Source organism: Oncorhynchus mykiss, chromosome 12 (genome assembly GCF_013265735.2).
Source record: "Oncorhynchus mykiss isolate Arlee chromosome 12, USDA_OmykA_1.1, whole genome shotgun sequence".
Classification (NCBI taxonomy): domain Eukaryota; kingdom Metazoa; phylum Chordata; class Actinopteri; order Salmoniformes; family Salmonidae; genus Oncorhynchus; species Oncorhynchus mykiss.
Window position 1 is genome coordinate 32504002 of NC_048576.1, and position 25187 is coordinate 32529188.

Below are 25187 nucleotides of genomic sequence, written 5' to 3' on the forward strand. Positions count from 1 at the left end.
ATACTACATTTCCCTCAATGGAGTGATGCTGAATGTAAAAATTCTTATTTTACCACACTACAGTATAATTCTAGCATGGAATAGGTGTCATTGTTCGAAAGGAGTTCTTCTGTTTCCTTGTTGACAATAATGGGAATCCACCATAGTTCTTTTCATGAAAGGAATCCCCACGTGTGACTTCATGTGAAACGAAAATGAAAGGGGTGTTGGACAGTCCGGTCGTTGATAGATCAGTTTCTCTTCTCATATTTCGCTCGCTTCGTTATTAAAATCTGAATACCAAATTATAGCGTAAACATTTCCCCTATGTAATCATATTAGGTCATACATGTGGCTATTATTCTATTGTTCGAACAATTTTCCTCTATTCTGTTGACGATTGTTAAATATACCAAGTCTAAAGGGGTTTAATCAAGCGGAATACATTTGAAAAGGCTAATATAGAGCTCGAATAATGATGATCCTAGATCATACATCGACATAAAATTGTTTATTTATTTCAAAAGTGTGTAATGTATTATATATGCAGAACGATTTGCATTTAATCTGTATTGATATAATAACACACCCGCTGATGTATAAGTAGTTCGTTCCGAAAATGTGGGGGGTTTCCCCTCCACTGAAAGTAATGTGCTGTTCTGCGAGCTACCATCAACAACACTTTACTGCCCTACAGGCGCTCAAGGACTGAGGTAAAGGGAAACCAAATACCCGCGAATTCCCCTGAAGATTTGACAAAGGATTACAAGGTAAATGGCCGTTAAACAGAATAAATAGCTAGCTACATTGTATTACATTGCCATGTTTAATCGCTACTATAATTTTGTTTGGCTCCTGCTGGACATTATTGAACTTGACGACCAGATAATGGGTCACGATTCAGTTAACGTTATCTATGTTGGCTAGCACGGCTAGTCAGTACTGGCAGCAGTGTCAGAACAAGGTTTTGCTAGCAGCAACCTAAGTCGTCTACAGTAGCTAGCTGGTTAGCCATTCACTCAGCTAACTACGTAACTAGTTCAATGTGTTGGTATCTAGCTAGCACTGTAACGGACGCCGCCCGTACTATGTAGGGCTAGCTAGCTAGATGGTTAGTTTGGGAGCTAGCTAACTCTTGATCAGGACTCCGTTCAATAACAGTACGTTACACATGCCATTGAAAGAAGGGGTCTTTTATAGGGTTAGTGTTCCAACACAGTCATATCATCCACGCAGGGCCGGTTCTTGCCTTTCTGCAGCTCTAGGCGATAATATACTAGTAATAGTACAAGCATTTCGCTACACCCGCAATAACATCCGCTAAACACGTGTATGTGACTAATAAGATTTGATTTGCTATAGGTAAAAAATAACTGTTTTCCAGATGTTAGGTTAAATGTTGGTTCTGAATGAAAGGTAAAAAGGTATGTTTAAAATGCACATTTTCCAGGACATTGAAGATGCATCTTTTCAAGATGTTGAAATCGGTTCATATTAGGTTCTGGATGAAAGTTGAAAATACTCATTTTAAGGGGTACTAGAGAGTGTGCTATGGAATAGACGTGTTTTGTTAGAGCTCTGCAAAATTGAAACATACATATTTATCTTAATCTCTCACGGCCTATGATTTCAAATCATTGTCTGACAATATGACTAAAGGAAATGCCACCAAAAAAGGGGTCGTTAAACAAGATAATTTGGACGAGACACAACGAACCGATGTCAACATCGCTGACATACGATGTACGCACACTCAAAAGGTTCTACAGCTGCAACATCGAGAGCATCCTGACCGGTTGCATCACTGCCTGGTACGGCAATTGCTCGGCCTCCGACCGCAAGGCACTTCAGAGGGTAGTGCGTATGGCCCAGTACATCACTGGGGTAAAGCTGCCTGCCATCCAGGACCTCTACATCAGGTGGTGTCAGAGGAAGGCCCTAAAAATTGCCAAAGACCCCAGCCACCCCATTCATAGACTGTTCTCTCTACCACCGCATGGTAAGCTGTACCGGAGTGCCAAGTCTGGGACAAAAAGGCTTCTCAACAGTTTTTACCCCCAAGCCATAAGACTCCTACCCGGACTATTTGTATTGTGTGCCCCCCCCCCCAACCCCTCTTTTACGCTGCTGCTACTCTCTGTTTATCTTATATGCATAGTCACATTAACTGTACATTCATGTACATACTACCTCAATTGGCCCGACCAACCAGTGTTCCCGCACATTGGCTAACCGGGCTATCTGCATTGCTAACCAGGTTATCCGCCACCCACCACCCCCTCTTTTTACGTTACTGCTACTCTCTGTTCATCATATATGCATAGCCACTTTAACGATACCTACATGTACATACTACCTCAATAAGCCTGACTAACCGGTGTCTGTATATAGCCTTGCTACTCTTATTTTCAAATGTCTTTTTACTGTTGTTTTATTTCTTTACTTACCTACACACACACCTTTTTTTTCTCGCACTATTGGTTAGAGCCTGTACGTAAGCATTTCACTGTAAGGTTGTTGTATTCGGCGCACGTGACAAATAAACCTTGATTTGAGTTAGCTGAAGATACTTGCGCCCCACAGAACCTACCCCGATTGACCTACTAGCTGCTATAAACTCACAAAGCGGGAAGGTGGACACAAGGTTGGCTCATATCTCAGAGTCTTGGGACTTTGACTGAAACTGTGAAGGCAATCAAATAAAACTAAAACGTTTTTATTTAACTAGGCAAGTCCGTTAAGAACAAATTCTTAGTTGGGAATCCCTGTCACGGCTGGTTGATACAGCCTGGAATCAAACCAGGGTCTGTAGTGACGCCTCCAGCACTGAGATAGTGCCTTAGACCGCTGTGCCACTTGGGAGCCCGAAGTGCAGGGTGCACGAGGTCGGGCAAATGACAGTGGATCACGAGGCCAAAGTTCCCCCTTAACTACAACGGAGCCAGGGTGTCTTTCTGTCCAGATCTTTGGAGGTGATAAACCAACGGAAAGAGGATAATGAGTTGCACAAGAAATGCAGGGCTGCCAACATCCGATATGGATTCCTCTTCCCAGACCGAGGGATCAACATGCACGTTTGACACCCCAAAAGAGGCTGAACTGTTCTTTTCATTCAAGCTCCCTGGCTGAGTATACATAACTGCTGTGCCAAATATAGACCAGGGATGTTTGAATTTCCTGCCGATATCGGTCTTATCCATCAGAAGATCAGAATTTGGAACTTATAATGATGGGTGAGATTGTATTGTTTTATATAGCATTGTTTAGCCACCGACCCACTAACGTGACAGTTAAGTGTTATTTAGTCTTTGTTTACATGCAGAAAATCTATAGATTTAGATTAGGTTTTATGTCTTGTCACCCTAAGCTATGTTAGTTAATCAAGGAGTGCTTCATTTGGGGAAGTCACTCAGTAATGGGATGGGGTCTGTGTTTTATGTTCACTTTTAGTACAGGTGGCATGACAAGATCCCACATGTTTTGGGTTTCATATAACGGCAAGAATTTGCTCTAAAATAAGTAATGCCACATAGTAACCGGGCACAGCCATGCCTTCTTGCCTGTCCTACATTTCCTCATCTCCCAGCCCTTCTAATGTGATTAGCCCCAATGCTCCTCGCTCTTTTCCCCTTGCCCTGCTACAGTTTCTCCCTGCAGGCAGTCACTGAGTCCGAGGTGCTAAAGGAGCTCCTTAAACTTGACCCCAAATTAACATCTGGGTCAGATGGTTTAGATCCTTTAAGGTTACAGCCCCTATCATTGCTGAGCCTATCTCTGACCTTTTTAACCTGTCTTTACTCTCTGGGGAGGTTCCCATTGCTTGGAAGGCAGCCACAGTGCATCCTTTATTTAAAGGTGGAGATCAAGCTGATTCTAACTGTTATAGGCCAATTTCTATTTTTTCCCTGTTAATCAAAAGTTTTGGAAAAACCAGCCAGTTGACTACTGAGAAGTTTTCTTGATGTCTCTAGTTTCCGGTCAGGTTATGGATGTGTCACTGCAATCTTAATGGTCCTAAATAATGTCACCATTTCCCTTGATTCTAAGCAATGTTGTGCTGCTATTTTTATTGACTTGACCAAAGCTTTTGATACGGTAGACCGTTCCATTCTTGTGGATCGGCTAACATGCTGACTAGACCGCGCACATACATCTGCATTTTGATTTTGGCCCCCCACACCAGACACGATCAGGACACGCAGGTTGAAATATCAAAACAAACTCTGAACCAATTATATTGATTTGGGGACCGGTCGATAAGTAACCATTTCTGGCAACTGTATCTGCAATATATGCTGGGGACAATAAAAGGCCACTAAAATGTGCAGTTTTGTCACACTACACAATGCCACAATGTCTCAATTTTTTTATTTTTTGTATATATTTTTTTAGTTTTACCCCTTTTTCTCCCCAATTTCGTGGTATCCAATTGTTGTAGTAGCTACTATCTTGTCTCATTGCTACAACTCCTGTACGGGCTCGGGAGAGACGAAGGCTGAATGTCATGCGTCCTCCGATACACAACCCAACCAGCCGTACTGCTTCTTAACACAGCGCGCATCCAACCCGGAAGCCAGCCGCACCAATGTGTCGGAGGCTACACCGTGCACCTGGCAACCTTGGCTAGCGCGCACTGCGCCCGGCTCGCCACAGGAGTCGCTGGTGCGCGATGAGACAAGGAGATCCCTACCGGCCAATCCCTCCCTAACCCGGACGACGCTAGGCCAATTGTGCGTCGCCCCACGGACCTCCCGGTCGCTGCCGGTTACAACAGAGCCTGGGCGCGAACCCAGGGACTCTGATGGCACAGCTGGCGCTGCAGTACAGCGCCCTTAACCACTGTGCCACCCGGGAGGCCCCACAATGTCTCAAGTTGTAGTGTGCGATTGGCATGCTGACTGCAGCAAGGTCCACTGGAGCTGTTGCCAGAGACTTTTATGTTAATTTCTCTACCATAAGCCGTCTCCGTTGTTTTTAAGAGTTTAGCAGTACGTCCAACAGGCCTAACAACTGCAGATCACATGTAACCATGCCAACCCAGGACATCCACATTCTGCGTCTTCACCTTCCTCACCAGCCACCCGAACAGCTGATAAAACTGTTTGTTTGCACAAACGGCAAATTTCTGCACAAACTGTCAGAAACCATCTCAGGGAAGCTCATCAGCGTGCTCGTCGTCCTTACCGGGGTCTTGACATGACTGCAGTTAGACGTCGTAACCGACTTCAGTGGTCAAATGCTCACCTACGCTGGAGAAGTGTGCTCTTGAGGCCCATTGTCGTGCCATTCGTCCACCGCTATCACCTCATGTTTCAGTATAATGCACAGCCACATGTCGCAAAGATCTGTACACAATTCGTTCAAGCTGAAAATGTCCTAGTTCTTCCATGGCCTACATACTCACCAGACATGTCACCCATTGAGCATGTTTGGGATGCTCTGAATCGACGTGTACGTCAGCGTGTTCCAGTTCCCGCCAATATCCAGTAACTTTGCACAGCCATTGAGGAGTGGGACAACATTCCACAGGCCACAATCAACAGCCTGATCAACTCTGCACGATGTGTCGCACTACATGAGGCAAATAAATGGTGGTCGCACCAGATACTGATTGGTTTTCTGATCCACGCCCCTATCTTTAAGGTATCTGTGACCAACAGACACATATCTGTATTCAAAGACGTGAAATCCATAGATTCATGGATTTATTTAAATTAACTGATTTCCTTATGAACTTTAACTCAGTCAAATCTTTGAAATTGTTGCATGTTGTGTTTTTATTTTTGTTCAGTGTAGAATATTCAGATGAAAATCTGTCGCCAATTGGATGGGAACCTAGCTACTGATACTTGTTTTTTCCTGACTCTCTTGCCCCTCTGCAGGAGACATATGGTGAGCAATATGTTTGGAACATTGAATTGCAATAAAATCTGTCGTATCGCAATTGCTTATAGATTCGGAAGGATTGCAATACATATCGTATTGGCAATTAAAGTATCGTGATAATATCGTTTCGTAAGGTCCCTGGCAATTCTCAGTCCTATTACATACACATTTTCACTTTTTACCAGGAGTCGTTTTCAAATGTCAAATGATGCTGATAATATTTAGAAACAGTGTGAAAGAAGAATGGAAACCTAAAATGTGTGCCCCTGCTTATTCATTTTAATCTCATTTTGCAGTTTTGTTCTGTAATCCTTAGATAAACGCAGGGAAGACAAGTGTCCTGGAACAGAAATACTAACATTATATGCACATTGTAATGAATAACCCCCTTGGTTATCACATTCTGGAATGGTCACCTTATGTAAGCCGGGGTAAGCTAATTTACCATTTACATGGGTCACCAGACACACTATTTTCTTTCTCTGTGAGAGATCACTGTTGGGTCCTCGTTTACATGCCAGTACTCCTACGACTTTTTCATACGCGTTCTAAAAGTTGTTCCATCCTGTTGTCACCTGAAAATCAGCAAAAATCTCTCCTCTCAAAAAATTTGATTCCTATCTTCTTCAATGTCTTGATATTTCATGAGGCATAATGCTTACAGGGCACTGCCTTGAGCAAACCATAACTCTCGCTACTATCAGCATAGTAATGACATTCTCGTGATGAGCCACTAACGTGAGTGTTATTTTTCCATCTAACTAATACAAGCCAAGACGTTAGTTTGAAAGAGATTCTGTTCAAGAATGAAGGAGGACTCTTGACTTCCAACATTTGTTTTGACATTTAGATGTTGTGCAAGCCCTTCATGCCTCATGTCTTGCCATGTGCTCTTGTCTCTGTTTGTTTTTCAATTTGAGACAGTATGGACAAAGCGGAGCAGTTTGTCAACATCGACCTAAACGACGACAACATCTGCGGTGTCTGCAAGCTGGAGACCGACACGGGGACCATGTCCTTCTGCCATGTCTGCTTTGAGCTCAGCATCGAAGGTGAGCGAGGCGCCAGTCCCCAGGGCTTGTTGAGCAAGTGGGAATGAAGAGCAAACAAAAGTGGTCAATATACAGTGGGGTCTGAAATTGACACCCTTGATAATGATGAGCAATATTGACTGTATAAAATAAGTAATTATTTTAATCTATTACAATAGTTTTAGTTTAACAAGTAATGTATTTATTTTTCTCAAAGGTAGGTAGGTACTGGTCAAAATTGACACCCCTAAATATTCTTATAAATAAAGTAGTCAAGTTAAGTATTTGGACCCATATTCCTAGCACGCAATGCCTACATGAATCATGAATAAGGATGAGTGAGAAAGTTACTAAGGGGCAAAACTTGACATAGTTTTGTCTTTTTTTTTTTTACTGGCTACTTCTGCATTCTTGCAGGGCAGTACTTCAACCACTAGAAACTGTGTGTAGGCCAACTGTCGCACGCATGTTATGAGGCATATTTTGTACGTACGTAGCATTTATAAATGAGGCCCCGGGCGTTTACATTTGAAAACAGAGGTCTTTGGCCATGCACACCAGTGGTGAGATTTGCATCGAAAGAAGGATGCATAAGCAGGAAAGACCCCATACCTTCTGTAAAATATGGTTGTGGATCTTTGATGCTATGTGGCTATTTTGCTTCCACTGGTTGTTAAAGTCAACAGCATCATAAACTTGACCAAGTACCGAGACATTTTTGCCAAAAACCTGGTTGGCTCTACCAGGAGGCTGAAACTTGGTAACAAGTGGATCTTCCGGCAAGACGATAACCTCAAGCACACATCAAAATCCAGGTTTTTAAAATTTGATTGACCACAAAATCAACATTTTGCAATGGCCGTCTGTCTCCCGACTCAAATCCCATTAAAAACCTGTGGAATGAATTGAAAGGGCAGTCCATAAGCGCACACTAAGGATATCAAGGATCTGAAAAGATTTTGTATGGAGGAATGGTCTAATATCCTTCCCAATGTATTCTCCAATCTCATAAAACATTTGAGAAAAAGGCTCAGTGCTGTTATCCTCGCAGGGTGAGGTATTGTTTATAATCATTTTGACCCTCTATGTTTTTGAGAGAGAAAAAGTATTGTTAAACAAAATCTTACTCTGAGCAATTTCCCAATTTTGTTGCGCATTCAACATACACTATAGATAATCAAGTCTGTGGACACCCCTTCAAATTGGTGGAGTTGGCTATTTCAGCTACACCCGTTGCTGACTGGTGTATAAAATCGAGTGCACCGCCATGCAATCTCCATAGACAAACATTGGCATTAGAAACGCCTTTCTGAAGAGCTCCGTGACTTTCAACATAGCACCGTCATAAGATTTGGAGGATGCCAGGGGAAGACTACCTGCCCCAATGCGTAGTGCCAACTGTAAAGTTTGGTGGAGGAGGAATAACGTTCTGGGGCTGTTTTTCATAATTCTAGTGAGGGGGAATCTTAACAGAACAGCAAACTTTGTGGTAACAGTTTGAGGAAGGCCCTTTCCTGTTTCAGCATGACAATTTCCCCCGTCCACAAAGCGAGGTCCATACAGAAATGGTTTATCGAGATGACCTCAACCCCATTGAACACCTTTAGGATGAATTTGAACACCGACTGCGAGCCAGGCCTAATCGCCCAACATCAGTGCTCGACCTCACTAATGCTCTTGTTGTTGAATGGAAGCAAGTGCCCATAGCAATGTCCCAATTAGAGTTCAGCAGATTATGATTTTTCAATGCCGCTACTGATTATTGGAGGACCAAAAATTTTATAAGATACGTTTAATGCTAGCTAGCAACGTACCTTGGCTCCTTGCTGCACTTGCGTAACAGGTGATCAGTTTGTAGAGGCGTCCAAAAATGCTGATTACCGATTGTTGTGAACTTGAAATCGGCCCTAATTAATCGGCCATGCCGATTATAGCAGAAAAGGGGAGACCAACTCAATATTAATGCCTATGATTTTAGAATGAGATGTTCGATGAGCTGGTGTCCATGTACTCTTGGTCATATAGTGTAGCTCAGTATGTGTATTTTATGTAGTATTTTTTTTTGTTTGTTGCTCATCTTGATTAAGTGAGACAATAATTTTGGACCTGACTGTATGTACTTTGCATGCATTGAGCCTTTATCGAATCCCGGAACTGTGGGAATATATCCTGACTGAGAAAAGGGAATATATCCTGTTTGTTCCAGGTGGAGTTTTTATTGATTATTCTACTGCAGTAGAGTCCCAGAAAGAGCATGATTGTGGAGTTGAACATCATGTGCAGATGCCCCAGTCTGTCACAAAGTGTTACCATTGTTGCTCCACTGTGTGTCTGTATCCAGATAAGCCTGTATAGGCTATTGTCGCAGAGATTTGGATACAGCCTGTGCAGCCTCTGGCCATTTAGCAGTAGTTAAGAGGCAGCCAGGGATGGCACATGGGTGTGGGGTGGGGGTGAGGGCAGCAGTAATAATAGTGATATATGGGAGGGATCTGTGACTAGGCCCTGCTTTCTGTTGAATTTCTCCCTGGCCACGCTAGATGCCCACTGATCTTCTAGGTTAAATTCCTATCTAGGCTAATGCCCACGGCTCATCTGATTCTGCTTGACTTCATTAAGGTAGACCGGGAGGGAACTGCTCTCTGTCCAAGTTGCTCAGAGTAGAGGAGGCCACGCGTAAGTACAGGGTGTTTCTCAATATGCATACTAGCATGTTCCACACTCATGTTCAGAGTACACTCTCTGAGGAAGTTCTGTTTAGTACGTTCTTGTTAGGACGAGAGTGTGGAGAACGCATAAAACATTACATTTGAGAAGCAGTTAACTTTTGGGTCCTCCTGCCATTCATATTTTTTTACCAGCCAAAATATTTTTTCCCCTGTTTAGAATTACACCAACAAAACACATAAAACAGATGAGCACGCTTTGTAATGTTTATACAATTATTATAATACTAGTAAGAAGTAATGTGGTATATTTTAATTACATTTAAAAAAAACTTAACCAAAATAACACGAGTCAAACATTTTCACTTGCCCCTTTTAATGGTGGGAGGTTGTGGTAGCGTGACTCTAGTCATGGTTGTGCCTGTGAGATTGAGTCTGACTTGTAGAAGTGTGGTCTTCTCTTCCATAGCAGTTGAAACTCAAACATAGAAAAACAACCTAGCTTGTGAACAAATTAATGTAACTAGCCAAGAAACACAAGGACAAAGTCTCACTTCAGTAGACTTTCGTTTCAAGTAAATTAGACTAACTTTTATGCCTGTGCGCAGCGCTTATGAATATGAATCTTTCACTCAGCTCTTCATGTTCGCACAGTCCCCAGGCAGTGTTTCAGCGCGAGGTGGAATAGGCTATATAGGATTTGTAGTTATTTGACTTTGTGCGATTTAATTGACCAGCTATGAAACAAAACAACAGAAATACTTTGAAACCAGCTACTTTAGCATTTACTATAAATGTCATCATACTTTACTATTTTTATTCACATATGCCAGTGAAATGCTCACACTGTGGAGCCCTACCCGCAGGTGTCGGGTGTTAATTTTAGGCCCTGGTTGGTAGTGATGTTAATCGGTTAGCTGCCAAAAATGCATAAAAAAATGCAAAAATTGTCATCCTTGTTGGTCTATTGGGAAATCAATTGGCACGTGTGTATTTTTGTTGTCGTCGTGCATCTTATTTATCACGCGCACATCATACAGAGTCAAGTTTGAGGAGTGGAATAGCGTACCACCTGTCAGGCAGCTCGAGAACTCCTCAAAAAGCCTGTAGGCTACTGGAGTGAAACCTGCTGAATTAATTAATTTTTAAAAATGTTCGCGTCAAATTGGCAACCCCATCCTTTATGGGATTAATTGACAAATAAACAAACCATTGCAATAATTCAATATGGTTTTAAAATCCAGTCATTGCGCAACAATGCAATCACGTATTAACTTTGGTGGCTATGATTTACAAGGAGCTATTTTATTTCTCAATCTCAATTCGTCATTAAAACACGCATACCATTAATCTTTCGGGTACATAGGCTATATACAGTTCATTTGGAAAGTATTCAGACGCCTTGACATTTGACAAAGTTGTTTTTCCTCAATCTACATACAATACCCCATAATGACGAAGCAAAAACAGTTTTTTAGTAATTGTTGCACATTTATGAAAAATAGCTAATTCACATAACTTTTCAGACCCTTTGCTATGAGACTTGAAATTGAGCTCTGGTGCATCCTGTTTCCATTGATCATCCTTGATGTTTCTACAACTTGTTTGGAGTCCACCTGTTGTAAATTCAATTGATTGGACATGATTTGGAAAGGCACACACCTGTCTATATAAGGTCCCACAGTTGACAGTGCATGTCAGAGCAAAAACCGAGCCATGAGGTTGAAGGAATTGTTTGTGGAGTTCCGAGACAGGATTGTGACGAGGCACAGATCTGAGGAAGGGTACCAAAACATTTCTGCAGCATTGAAGGTCTCCAAGAACACAGTGGCCTCCATCGTTCTTAAATGGAAGAAGTTTGGAACCACCAAGACTCTTACTAGAGCTGGCCACCTGGCCAAACTGAACAATCGGGGGAGAAGGGCGTTGGCCAGGGAGGTGGCCAAGAACCCGATTGTTGCTGACAGAGCTCCAGAGTTGCTTTGTGAAGATGGGAGAACCTTCCAGGATGACAATCATCTCTGCAGCAGTCCACCTTTATAGTAGGGTGGCTAGATGGAAGCCACTCCTCAGTAAAAGGCACATGACAGCCCGCTTGGGGTTTGCCAAAAGTAACCTAAAGGGCTCTCAAACCATGAGAAACAAGATTCTCGGGACTGATGAAACCAAGATTGAACTTCTTGGCTTGAATGGCATCTGGAGGAAACGTGGCACCATCCATACGGTGAAGTATAATTGTGGCAGATTCATGCTCTGGGGATGTTTTTCAGTGGCAGGTACTGGTAGACTAGTCAGGATCAAGGGAAAGATGACTGGAGCGAAGCACAGAGATCCTTGATGAAAACGTGTTCCAGAGCGCTTAGGACCTCAGACTGGGTCGAATGTTCTGCTTCCAACAGGACAACGATCCGAAGCACACTACCAAGACAACGCAGGAGTGGCTTCGGGACAAGTCTCAATGTCCTTGAGTGGCCCAGCCAGAGCCCGGACTTGAACCCGATCGAACATCTCTGGAGAGACTTGAAAATAGCTGTGCAGCGAAGCTCCACATCCAACCTGCCCGAGGTTGAGAGGATCTGCAGAGAAGAATGGGAGAAACTCCCCAAATACAGGTGTGCCGAGCTTGTAGTGTCATAGCCAAGAAGACTCCAGGCTGTAATCGCTGCCACTGTTCGATAATGTCCTTTTATATCCATAAAACTTAGTTTTAGCTGGCGCGCTCCAGTCAATAATCCACCCAGTTTCCCTCCATCAAAATGCATACAAAATGAATCCCAAACGTTACTAAAACTTTTCAAAATAAGTCAAACAACATTTATAATCAAACCTGATGTACCCTAATACGTTAATAAAATTATAACATTTAAGACGGAGAATCGTTATTGTCTTTTACCTGAGAAAAATACCAAAGAACGCGCTCTCTTCCATGTGCTTGGAAACACTACAGCTATTTTTTGGGATGGTTTGTCCTCGCGGTTTCGCCTGCCATATCAGTTCTGTTATACTCAGACATAATATTAACAGTTTTGTAAACTTTAGAGTGTTTTCTATCAAAATCTACCAATTATATGCATGTCCTAGCTTCTGGGCCTGAGTAACAGGCTGTTTACTTTGGGCACACTTTTCATCCGGACGTCAAAATACTGCCCCCTACTCAAGAGAGGTTAAACAGTCAAAAATGACCTAAAACTAATGTTATGCAAGGTAGATGTCAATTCTACTTAGGTAGCTAGCTACAAATTCTTTGTGGCTAGCCAGTTAGCCCTATTGAATGGACTTACCATTCACTAAACCTTCTTCCAGCCAGGACAATGGCAATAAAGACAAAACAAGATTATTCATAAAGCAAACGTTTTACTTCATAATTATCAGCTAGATATATATGTGGATCAAGCTGACAAGATAGTTTAACAGGCGAATATGACCTACAACTAATGTTATGCAAGGTTAGATGTAAATTCTTTGTGGGTAGCTAGCTAAGTAACAGGAACGTTAGAAGCTAGCCAGTTTGCCCTATTGACTTACTATGTGCTTATGATTTACGCACACTACAGTCGGTATTGTAGGCAGGTAAACATGCCACCATTAACACAGTATGTATTTATTAACGTATCAAGATAAAATATTGTAGTCAGGCAACATATGAGATGTGAATGCACAACATTTAATTCAGAAATCAGTTTATTTTCTCACGCTACAGCTCAAATAATCAGCAGCATTAATTTCAAGAAAATTTGCATTGCTTTTACGTGATTCCGTCATATTCCTGTGACTACTTTCCGTTGAAGCTTGCATCTATGCATGCTTCAAAATATGTACAAATGGAGTACACATCCGAGAAGTGCCCTCTGTGCTCTGTTTCTCATACTTTGATTTGGACTCATCCAACCCTCCCATGCTCCAGTTTGCGTGCTTGCAGCACGGTAGTATGCATTTTGAGTAACACCCACAGTATCTCGCTCGCTCGGACTGTACCTCATGGGTGAATTAGTGCTGCTAAATATTCATCAACGCGACACCACATTCTCATCTACTAGGATAGATTTGATAGTTCAAGACAGATGATATCTAGGCCTACATGCTTGCACTGTTGTTGGAGGGTAGGTCTATAGGGCTGTTTGTGCGTGTCTAACCACTTTCAACTCCACACCCACAGCTTCCCCCTAACGTAGCACGAAGGATAGATGTTCAGGCTTGTCTGTTTTTAGCTGCTGACACGCACACTCCTTACGTGTAGCTAGAGTCAGACAACACACTGCACCGACACACAGCACTAACAAGCCCCCCCCCCCCCCCCCCCCCCCACACACACACACACACACTGTAGCTAGCAAGAAGACTTGTCAGGGTCCAGTGACAACATATCAACTAAAAAAGAGGCTGACGTTGACAGAGACACTTTCTTTTGTGGTCATTGAGTTATTGACTGTGGAAACCACACAGACAACAGGGCAGGTCCAGTAGGAGCAGTAGCAGTCTGTTGTTTTGAATAGGTTGGAAGAGGGAACTGTGCAGCCTGTCTGGCCCCTTCAGTGTGAAGAAAGGATATGAAGATCAAGCTCTGTTCTGTCATGTCTGAGTGTGCTTGCTTATGTTTGGTCTTAGAGGTCTACATGACATTTAATGCTCATGACATTCAGGCCCTACCCTACCCAGTCTGATTGCTTCCTCCAAATTTACGGCCCTGCCCTGCTGAATCAGAAATAACTTCCCCCATATCCATTAGCTGCTTGTCACTGTCTGTCCCCTGCTCCCTGAGCTGCCGCTCTGCGTGTGTGAGTGTCCATAGCAACGGCTCTGCTTTGGGCTTCTCAATGGCAAGACGTGAGAGAGCTGTTAGCTAGCTACTTTTCGTCACTCTAAACTCACAGAACATTTATTTTCTGTGTAAGTCTCCCCTGTCAGCTCAGACAGTGTTCTCAGTTATGATCTTAGTCAGATGTGACTGTACAGATACATTGCACAGCAGGGCAGAAGCAAATGTGTGATCAATTTAGTAATTCTTGAAAATGATATCCAAGAGCATTTGATGAAAGAACATGCCCTACCTGGCCCTAACCCAATGTCTAGTGTTGGGGGCCGTCCAGCTCAGGTCCGGTAGCAAAGCGCTAGTATGTTTGTGTCCATGTGCTTCTGTCAGTGGCTACAGCAGTAATGGTAGTGGCTATTTATACACTGCTACTTCAGTGCTAGCTAGGTGTTTTTCCTCTCCTCTGTTTCCTCCTGCACCAGCTGTGTGTGGCGATGCTTCATGGAGATTGGTTGCTGCACTGGGGCCCAGAGTATTAACACAGTGCAGACTAGAGGTCGACCGATTATGATTTTTCAACGCCGATACCGATTAAAAGCCGATACCGATTAATCAGCGTTTTTTTGTAATAATGACAATTACAACAATACTGAATTAACACTTATTTTAACATAATATAATACATCAATAAAATCAATTTAGCCTCAAGTAAATAATGAAACATGTGCAATTTGGTTTAAATAATGCAAAAAAAAAGTGTTGGAGAAGAAAGTAAAAGTGCAATATGTTCCATGTAAAATATGTGCCATGTAAGAAAGCTAACGTTTAGTTCCATGCTCAGAACATGAGAACATATGAAAGCTGGTGGGTCCTTTTAACATGATTCTTCAGTATTCCCAGGTAAGACGTTTTAGGTTATAGTTATTATAGGAATTATAGGACTATTTCCCTCTATACCATTTGTATTTCATTAACCTTTGACTATTGGATGTTCTTATAGGCACTTTAGTATTGCCAGTGTAACAGTATAGCTTCCGTCCCTCTCCTCGCTCCTCCCTGGGCTCAAACCAGCAACAAAACGACAATTAGCGCGCGCTAACTAGCTAGCCATTTCACTTCGGTTACACAAGCCTCATCTCGGGAGTTGATCAGCTTGAAGTCATAATCAGCGCAATGCTTGACGCACAAGGAAGAGCTGCTGGCAAAACGCACGAAAGTGCTGTTTGAATGAATGTTTACGCACCTGCTTCTGCCTACCACCGCTCAGTCAGATACTTAGATACTTGTATGCTCAGTCAGATTATATGCAACGCAGGACACGCTAGATAATATCATCAACCATGTGTAGTTAACTACTGATTATGATTGATTGTTTTTTATAAGATCAATTTAATGCTAGCTAGCAACTTACCTTGGCTTACTGTATTTGCGTAACAGTCTCCTTGTGGAATGCAATGAGAGAGAGGCAGGTCGTTATTGCGTTGGACTAGGTAACTGTTAGGTTGCAAGAGTGGATCCCCCGAGCTGACAAGGTGAAAATCTGTCGTTCTGCCCCTGAACAAGGCAGTTAACCCACGGTTCCTAGGCCGTCATTGAAAATAAGAATGTGTTCTTAACTGACTTGCCTAGTTAAATAAAGATTAAATAAAGGTGTATTAAAAATAAGAATGTGTTCTTAACTGACTTGCCTAGTTAAATAAAGATTAAATAAAGGTGTAAAACGGCACCCAAAAATACCGATTTCCGATTGTTATGAAAACTTGATATCGGCCCTAATTAATCAGCCATTCCGATTAATCGGTCGACCTCTAGTGCAGACAATGGAACATGACTATTACTGCAGTCCTTCCCTCACACCCCCAACAGTCTTCCAGGTCAGACAAGCTACAGTTTGATGTTCCTCTGTGGGAGAGATGAGGCTGTTTTTATAGTAGTTGTGGTTGGCTATAGCCTAGCCTATGTTTTGTCTCTGTCTAAGCCTTTTTATATTTGAGTTTAGGGGACATTTGAGCCATCTTTTTTTGTTTTTAAAGTGTTTTTTTGCACCTCTGAGTGCCACTCACCACAGCAGTGCGTGCTCATCCCTCTATGTAAATGGGATCCTGGGAGCTCTTTCAGAAGAGCACTAAACGCATTCAATATCCTTTGAAGATTTAACCAGCTATGAGTCAGAATACATACGTTTCACAGCTGGAGTTTGTTTTTCCCTGTAGCTGACAGGCCTCCGGCTGCTGAGTCAGAGTAGGCTAACCACCTGAGAGAGCCGCCACTCTAACCTGAGCCAACGTCAGAGACGAGAGAGGCTCAGTCGGACTTAATACAGTGGAATGATGGAGCTGATGCTGCCGCTATGTGCTGCTGTTAGGGGTCATTGTGCTGCTCTCTGGTCTAAACGAACTTCTCACCTTGAGGTGTAAACTGCTCTGATTAGCCTATGTTAAAGGCTGATCCCTCTGGTGACCTGGAAGGAGTTATGTGATCCTTCCTTAACCCATACGAAGTCCCATCCAGTTGACCAGCTCTTCAAAATGATGAATGTCTTAAATGGAGCTGCTAGGGTTGTGCATCTTTCCCCTTCAAGACGATTCGATAGATATCTAGGTACATTGGTTCCGATACGATACAGAAACTATACGTTTTAGTTTGAAGTGATTCAGTGCGATTCAGTTAGATTAGAGGAACGAATTGATGTGATCCGATGCACTAAAATTTGTTCCATAAACACATTCATCTTTCATTCTAAATTAAAATCTACTGCTGATGAAGCTCAGGAGCTGGCCCTCTGAGCTGGCATTTATTTATTTATTTATTTGTTTTTAGATCTATGGTCATGTAGACCTTAGCTGAGCCATAAGGGAAACTGGGAATCTACCACACCATCAGATAGGGGGAGCAACTTTTGATTTCAAATCACCATCGCCCACTAGCTCCTTTGTCATTTTTAGAGAGTAAAAGTGTTTATATAGCTAGTAATGTATTAATATTTATCTTTAAAAATAAACTATGACATAGCCAATGAGAGTATATACAGTGAGGAGAACAAGTATTTGATACACTGCCGATTTTGCAGGTTTTCCTACTTACAAAGCATGTAGAGGTCTGTCATTTTTATCATAGGTACACTTCAACTGTGAGAGACGGAATCTAAAACAAAAATTCAGAAAATCACATTGTATGATTTTTAAGTAATTGATTTGCATTTTATTGCATGACATAAGTATTTGATACATCAGAAAAGCAGAACTTAATATTTGGTACTGAAACCTTTGCAATTACGGAGATCATACGTTTCATGTAGTTCTTGACCAGGTTTACACACACTGCAGCAGGGATTTTGGCCCACTCCTCCATACAGACCTTCTCCAGATCCTTCAGGTTTCGGGACTGTCGCTGGACAATACGGACTTTCAGCTCCCTCCAAAGATTTTCTATTGGGTTCAGGTCTGGAGACTGGCTAGGCCACTCCAGGACCTTGATATGCTTCTTACGGAGCCACTCCTTAGTTGCCCTGGCTGTGTGTTTCGGGTCGTTGTCATGCTGGAAGACCCAGCCACGACCCATCTTCAATGCTCTTACTGAGGAAAGGAGGTTGTTGGCCAAGATCTTGGGATTCATGGCCCCATCCATCCTCCCCTCAATACGGTGCAGTCGTCCTGTGCCCTTTGCAGAAAAGCATCCCCAAAGAATGAAGTTTCCACCTCCATGCTTCACGGTTGGGATGGTGTTCTTGGAGTTGTACTCATACTTCTTCTTCCTCCAAACACGGCGAGTGGAGTTTAGACCAAAAAGCTCTATTTTTGTCTCATCAGACCACATGACCTTCTCCCATTCCTCCTCTGGATCATCCAGATGGTCATTGGCAAACTTCAGACGGGCCTGGACTTGCGCTGGCTTGAGCAGGGGGACCTTGCGTGCTCTACAGGATTTTAATCCATGACGGCGTAGTGTGTTATTAATGGTTTTCTTTGAGACTGTGGTCCCAGCTCTCTTCAGGCCATTGACTAGGTCTTGCTGTGTAGTTCTGGGCTGATCCCTCACCTTCCTCATGATCATTGATGCCCAGACCGATGGTGATTGACCGTCATCTTGAACTTCAACAGTTGTTGCCTTCTCACCAAGCTGCTTGCCCTATTTTCCTGTAGCCCATCCCAGCCTTGTGCAGGTCTACAATTTTAGCCCTGATGTCCTTACACAGCTCTCTGGTCTTGGCCATTGTGGAGAGGTTGGAGTCTGTTTCATTGAGTGTGTAGCTAATCCAAGTTGATAATTTTAAAAGACTAATTGATCATTAGAAAACACTTTTGCAATTATGCACAGCTGAAAACTGTTGTCCTGATTTCTTTAGACTAGTTGAGTATCTGGAGCATCCGCATTTGTGGGTTCGATTACAGACTCAAAATGGCCAGAAACAAAGGACTTTCTTCTGAAACTCGTCAGTCTATTTTTGTTCCGAGAAATGAAGGCTATTTCATGCGGGAAATAGCCAAGAAACTGAAGATCTCGTCAAATGCTGTGTACTACTCCCTTCACAGAACAGTGCAAACTGGCTCTAACCAGACTAGAAAGAGGACTGGCAGCTTCATTAAATAGTACCCGCAAAACACCAGTCTCAATGTCAACAGTGAAGAGGAGACTCCGGGATGCTGGCCTTCTAGGCAGAGTTGCAAAGAAAAAGCCATATCTCAGACTGGCCAGTAAAAATAAAAGATTAAGATGGGCAAAAGAACAGACACTGGACAGAGGAAGATTGGAAAAAAGTGTTATGGACAAATGAATCTGAGGTGTTCGGATCACAAAGAAGAACATTCGTGCGACGCAGAAAAGATGCTGGAGGGGTGCTTGACGCCATCTGTCAGTGCATGGTGGAGGCACTGTGATGGTCTGGTAGTGCTTTGGTGGTGGTTTAAGTGGGATATTTGTACAGGGTAAAAGGGATCTTGAAGAAGGAATGACCCAAAGCACAGCTCCAAACTATGCAATGACTATTTATGGAAGAAGCAGTCAGCTGGTATTCAGTTTGTGCTGGCCACTCCATTATAGTCACCAGATCTCAACCCTATTGAGCTGTTGTGGGAGCAGCTTGACTGTATGGTATGTAAGAAGTGCCCATCAAGCCAATCCAACTTGTGGAATGTGCTTCAGGAAGCATGGGGTGAAATCTCTTCAGATTACCTCAACAAATTGACAACTAGAATGTCACAGGTCTGCAAGGCTTTAGTTGCTGCAACTAGACAATTCTTTGATGAAAGCAAATTTTGAAGGACACAATTATGATTTCAATTAAAAGTCATTATAACCTTGTCAACATCTTGACTATATTTCCTATTCATTTTGCCACTCACGTCATGTGTGCTTTCATGGAAAACAAGGACATTTCTAAGTGACCCCTGACCTTTGAACGGTAGTACACATGCATGTTTGCATACAGATTGTTTCAAGCAAAACTATTCAGGTTCACCCTCAGCGATAATCTAAATGTAATGTAAGCCCTGATCGGCATGTAGCCTTCCTATAATTACGTTGGTTGTCACTCAACAAATAATGCCTAATATTGCGCAAGTCATTTTTATAAACATTTGACCGCTGTAGGTGATGTGCAGATGTGCCAAATCAGGAATATACCTCCCTCTCTTTGGTCAAGGTGCGACTCTACGCATAGCGCACAGTTTGACTAAGCTACTGATATTGTCTGGGGTTGTTTGACATTCAAAATAAATTGCAGATCAATGACTGTCAACATAATTACATACTTAGCTTGGCACTGGAGTGGACGCAGTTGTCACAAAAGATTAGGTATTTTCGGAAGGTAAAATAAGTAATTTGAACAAAATAAATTGTGGACCAGCGAATTGTAACACAGATTTTCTGACCGACGCATGCAACATTTGGATCGTTTTGGGTCCCAGGGACCAATGCACTCATATCTTAAACATTTGAACCCGGGGACTGATGCATATCGGTGAATCGTTACATCCTTAGGTGCCGTCCATGCTAAAATTTTTGGGCACTAGACCTCTCTCTATAGTTGGAGATTGAGAAACATGCTGTCTTTGCCGTAGCTGTGCCCAGAGCTACTATTCCACCACTCCACTGAGCATGAATGGCTTTCAGGGTATTTATTTTGGGGTGGTAAAGTGTAATCTGTGGCTTTCAGTACTAATTCCAGCTTTGGACCAAATGCCTTTTATGAATTGTGGTAATAGGCCAATGTTTTTGGAATACAGTAGAATATTTAGGCTAATACATTAATCATTTGCACCATATGCTGTTCAGCTCTATCTAGATGGACCTGCCTAAATACACTATCACCAGCGTATATGAATATGAATGCAACTTAAAAAGGTAATAGATGTCTGCTTAACCCACTATATGAACCTCTTGGGTTAGTTTTTGTTCACCCCAACCAGTTAAAAGCCCCTCTTCTTCCCCATCCACCACTTAGTAGAGCAGCGGCAGGACCAAAGTGTGACTAATTAACTCTGGTGTACTGTACAAATGTGAGCTCTGTCTGTGATCCAGGCTTAGCTCTGCAGCTGTTGACATCTGCGACACTTTCAGCCATGTCAAGTTCTATTTGGACATGATATCACCATGACCCCTGCCCCATTTTTTTACTACCAACCTGGCCCCAACGACTCCTAAACTGTGTCAATAATCGAATGTCCTTGCCCAATGTAGGCCTACACACACAAAAAGCAGTTCCCTATAGCTAAGGGAGTGTTACTAAGTAGGTTAAACCAACGTCACATCATGATAGAATTCAACTCATTTTGCCAAGAACACTATAAGGAACCGTGAGTTGTTTTCAGAAAACAGAATTTCCGTCACCTTTTGTTCTAAATTGCCTGTTAGTGACATTTACAGTAAACAACTGCACGTCTACAGTAGATTTACAATGGTGATATTCTATCGATCCTCTGAAACTAAGCCTGGCCATACCTCTAGAGACATAATCAGAGGTGTGGCCTACTATCTCCAGTCTAGGACAGCATTGATGAATAGTAGAGAAGGGAAAGAACAGGTTCTGATGGAGTGAGCGAGCCTGAGCCATGAGAATACAGGCTGTCTGGTCTTAGATTACATATGTTAAGATTAGGCCTACGGTTTCCATGACAGCCCCCACATTCACTGACCCTCCCGGCCTCCAGTCTGGAGAGTTGTGGCAAAGTGTGTTTGCTAAATAGACAGAGCATGATTAGATCAGATGGATAGAGCACGACTACTTTAGCGCCGAGGATTAGCGTTTACGATTGTCGTTAGTTACTACTAACCATGGCATGGTGACGCATCATTCTTCATGTAATGTTTGCCTGCTCTGTATATGCTCCCTTAGCTTTTACTCTGACACCATTCAATTCAAACAGGAGTTACCCTACTCACTGATTGTTTGCGTTTGCCTATCTATGCTCCCTTAGCTTTTACACAGACCGATACCATTCAAACAGTACTCTGACTCTGAGGGCATGGTGGATAGTTCACACAGTGCTCAGATGAGGTTGTTCTGTGGCTGCTCTGTGGCTTTGTTTCTCTGAAGGCCAGGTAAACGGCTTCCACTGGAGATGTGCTAAAGCCAACAAAAGGATGATTCACAGGCCTGTGTTCTGGAGCCTATTTCTCATCAGTGTCGTGCTTATGCCTCTGACGAGTTGACTGCCACTGCCGAAGACATTGACTCACCTCTGAATTGTGTGTGTGATAGAGAGTAGTGCTAGCTAGCTGCTAAGCTGCTTAGCACATGGCTGGGAGCTTAGCTCCACTCTGTTTGGCTGGTGGTACACTGCTCTGGTTGTCGGCCTGTGTTATTTTGTGATGGGACGAACCAGTCGGTGGTCGAAGCCTGATTATCTGATCGCTTAATACATGGCTTTTGGCTTGGTGGTTTATGAAGCCCCTGGTAACTGGTATGCAGGTTGGACTTTAGGAATGTTCAGTAGCCAGGGACACACACACAGTCCCAGACCAGCTCTCCAAGCCTCTAGAATTTTCTAGCCTCACAGCTTCCTCATGAGACTAATTCACCTCACAGCTGTCTGTTTCAGGGTACACACCAATATTATTGTATAGGCATAATTTGTCTTGTTCTTTAGTATAAACACAGTGTGCTTGTGTGCCGGTTGGTTAGCACAAGCTAGTCAGCTGATGATCATGTCTTAAAGCCTACAGCGTTGAACAACTCAATGCTTTTCTGTTTTCTGTGACAGGCAGCCACGCTGCCCACAGTGTCTGCGTTTTTTAGGGTTGGATGATTATATTGTGAATGGGTATAGATCCACGTACCGGTATGGATTTTTACAATATCATTTTATAACAATATTTTGATAGTGCTAAATTATACTGAACAAAAATATATAAACGCAACATTCAACAATTTTACTGAGTTGCAGTTCATATAAGTAAATCAGTCAATTGAAATAAATAAATTGGGGCCTGATCTAATGGATTTCACATGACTGGGCAGTGGTGCAGCCACCCACTGGAGAGCTAGGCCCAGCCAATCAGAATGGGAGTTTTTCCCCACAAAAGGGCTTTAGTACAGACAGAAATACTCCTCAGATCCATCAGCTGTCCAGGTGGCTGACCTCAGACAATGCCGCAGGTGAAGAAGCTGGAAGTGGAGGTCATCGGCTGGTTACACGTGGTCTACGGTTGTGAGGCTTGTTGGACGTACTTACAAATTCTCTAAAACTATGTTGGAGGCGGCTTATGGTAAAGAAATTAACATTAAATTCTCCGGCAAAGGCTCTGGTGGACATTCCTGCAGTCAGCATGCCAACTGCTGGGGTGGCAGGTATCCTAGTGGTTAGAGAGTTGGGCCAGTAACTGAAAGGTTGCTGGTTTGAATCCCTGAGCTGACAAGGTAAAAATCTGTCTTTCTGTCCCTGAACGAGGCACTGTTCCCCGTAGGCTTTCATTGTAAATAAGAATTAGTTCTTAACTGACTTGCCTAGGTAAAAGGTTAAAAATATATATATATATATATGCACATTTTAGTGGCCTCTTCTTGTCCCCAGCGCAAGGTGCACCTGTGTAATAATGATCGTGCTTCTTGATATGCCACACCTGTCAGGTGGATGGATTCTCTTGGCAAAGACAAATTTGTGCATAAAATGCGATAAATTAGCTTTTTGTGCGTATGAAAAATGTATGGGATCTTTTTATTTCAGCTTATGAAACATGGGACCAACACCTTACATTTTGCATCCATATTTTTGTTTAGTATGAATGAAAAGTTCTACAAATTGGACAACTTCGCTGTCAGTTTTGTCCAAGTTTGGTCCGAGTATAAAACTATAAGAATGGAGAAAAAAACAATATCACTAATTTGTTGCCATTCTAGGATCATGCACTAATCTTAACATATATTTAAAACTTTTATTATTCAGAAACATAAAATACTGCATCACCGCCATAAATTAGAAAAATATTGTGATATGATATTTTGGCCATATCACCCAGCCCAAGTGTTTGTTTGAGAACTGGGCTTGGCTAAAGTTCTTGGCCTCCACTTCCTCTTTTGTCTGGGAAATGGCTTCAGTTAAGTGTCTTCCTGTTGGCCCTGACATGAATGTAAAAGAGCAGGAAATAGCCTTATCACGTTGACATGATTTTAGTTTGAGCTTTCGTTTTTTTCATCCTTTATCTTAAAGCTGAGGCGAATGCTTTCTGATGACTGATATTGACTGAACTTTTGGGGGGTACGTTTATAGGCCTAGCACATTTAGACTCGCCATTTGGTGGCCGCATGCCATTACCTCTTCTATCTTTCCTGGAGAAGTGTCTGAGGTGAACCTACCTAACGAGCATCCGTCTTACTGCCTTGTACTCAGTCTTGACCTAGACCAATCCCCTAGCTGCAGGTTCCAGCACGTCTGTCTGCGTGATATGTAGGCTGAAGACGAAGCCTGTACAAACATGCTCGCTTGTTTGCTCACTTTCTCTCTCACAACACATGCACAAATGAACACACAACACTGTGTGCGCTCCATTCAGTGTTTACATGATTGCCAGTGTCCCTGGTTTACTTCAAGGTTAGTTTGACTTTGGATGTGGGGTCTGAGGTAAATTCCCCTGCATTTTCTCTGTGTGTTAAATGCGTTAGAGAGAATGGCCTCTTGCAGTCCAAATTGAGGAAGTGTTGTTAATCCCAGGTGATCCTTTCCCTCTGGGGAAGCTGGAGGTTCTAATATGACCCAACACTCAGTCTCTGGAGCGCTCACCGTCTCTGGAGCGCTCACCGTCTCTGGAGCGCTCACCGTCTCTGGAGCGCTCACCGTCTCTGGAGCGCTCACCGTCTCTGGAGCGCTCACCGTCTCTCACACCACAGCAGAGCAACTTCTCTCTTAATAGTTACTCAATGAGATTCTTCAGAATGATTTCAGAAACATCCTTAAACAGGAAGGTCTGCCTAAAACATTTATCTTTGAAAATGATGGTACTTAACTCTGTTCTTTTTACAAATTCGGTTGACCTGAAATGCATTAATGGGCTAGTTTCTTTGAAAAGCTGTTTTAGATATTGAGAAGATGATAGCTAGTCATTTAGGTTAGTCTGTGCTGGCAGGTCACTGCAATCTTTAGATAGTCCCTATTAAAATTGTAAATTCAATCCAGCATATATCTGTCCATTTTAAGATTGGTCAATCTCCCAGCCCTGCTCTCTCAATGGTTCAGAAGCTAAGCCCACTATAATCAGCTTTCCACTGGACATAAAAACACTTAAATCTGCCCATTTTAGGCTGCTTTCAATGGGTTTATTCCAAAAAGGAAATGTTTGTCAAATGCGGTAAGTCAGTACTGTAAGAGCGTTATAGTTTTATGTCCTTCTAGAACAGCATATAGAGCAGGAAATAATTGAAATCTGCAGTGACTTGACTTT

General features: G+C 42.6%; 1 protein-coding gene across 1 annotated transcript in view; it reads left to right on the forward strand.

Moving 5' to 3' along the window:
• Positions 1-243: 243 nt before the first annotated feature.
• LOC110537469 (protein EURL homolog) overlaps positions 244-25187 on the forward strand; it is a 30442-nt gene continuing 5498 nt past the window's right edge. Inside the window, exons 1-2 of the mRNA XM_021623530.2 lie at positions 244-749; positions 6790-6917. Coding sequence (XP_021479205.1) covers positions 6791-6917 — 127 coding nt within the window. The 5' untranslated portion in view covers positions 244-749; position 6790. The remainder of the gene's footprint in view (positions 750-6789; positions 6918-25187) is intronic.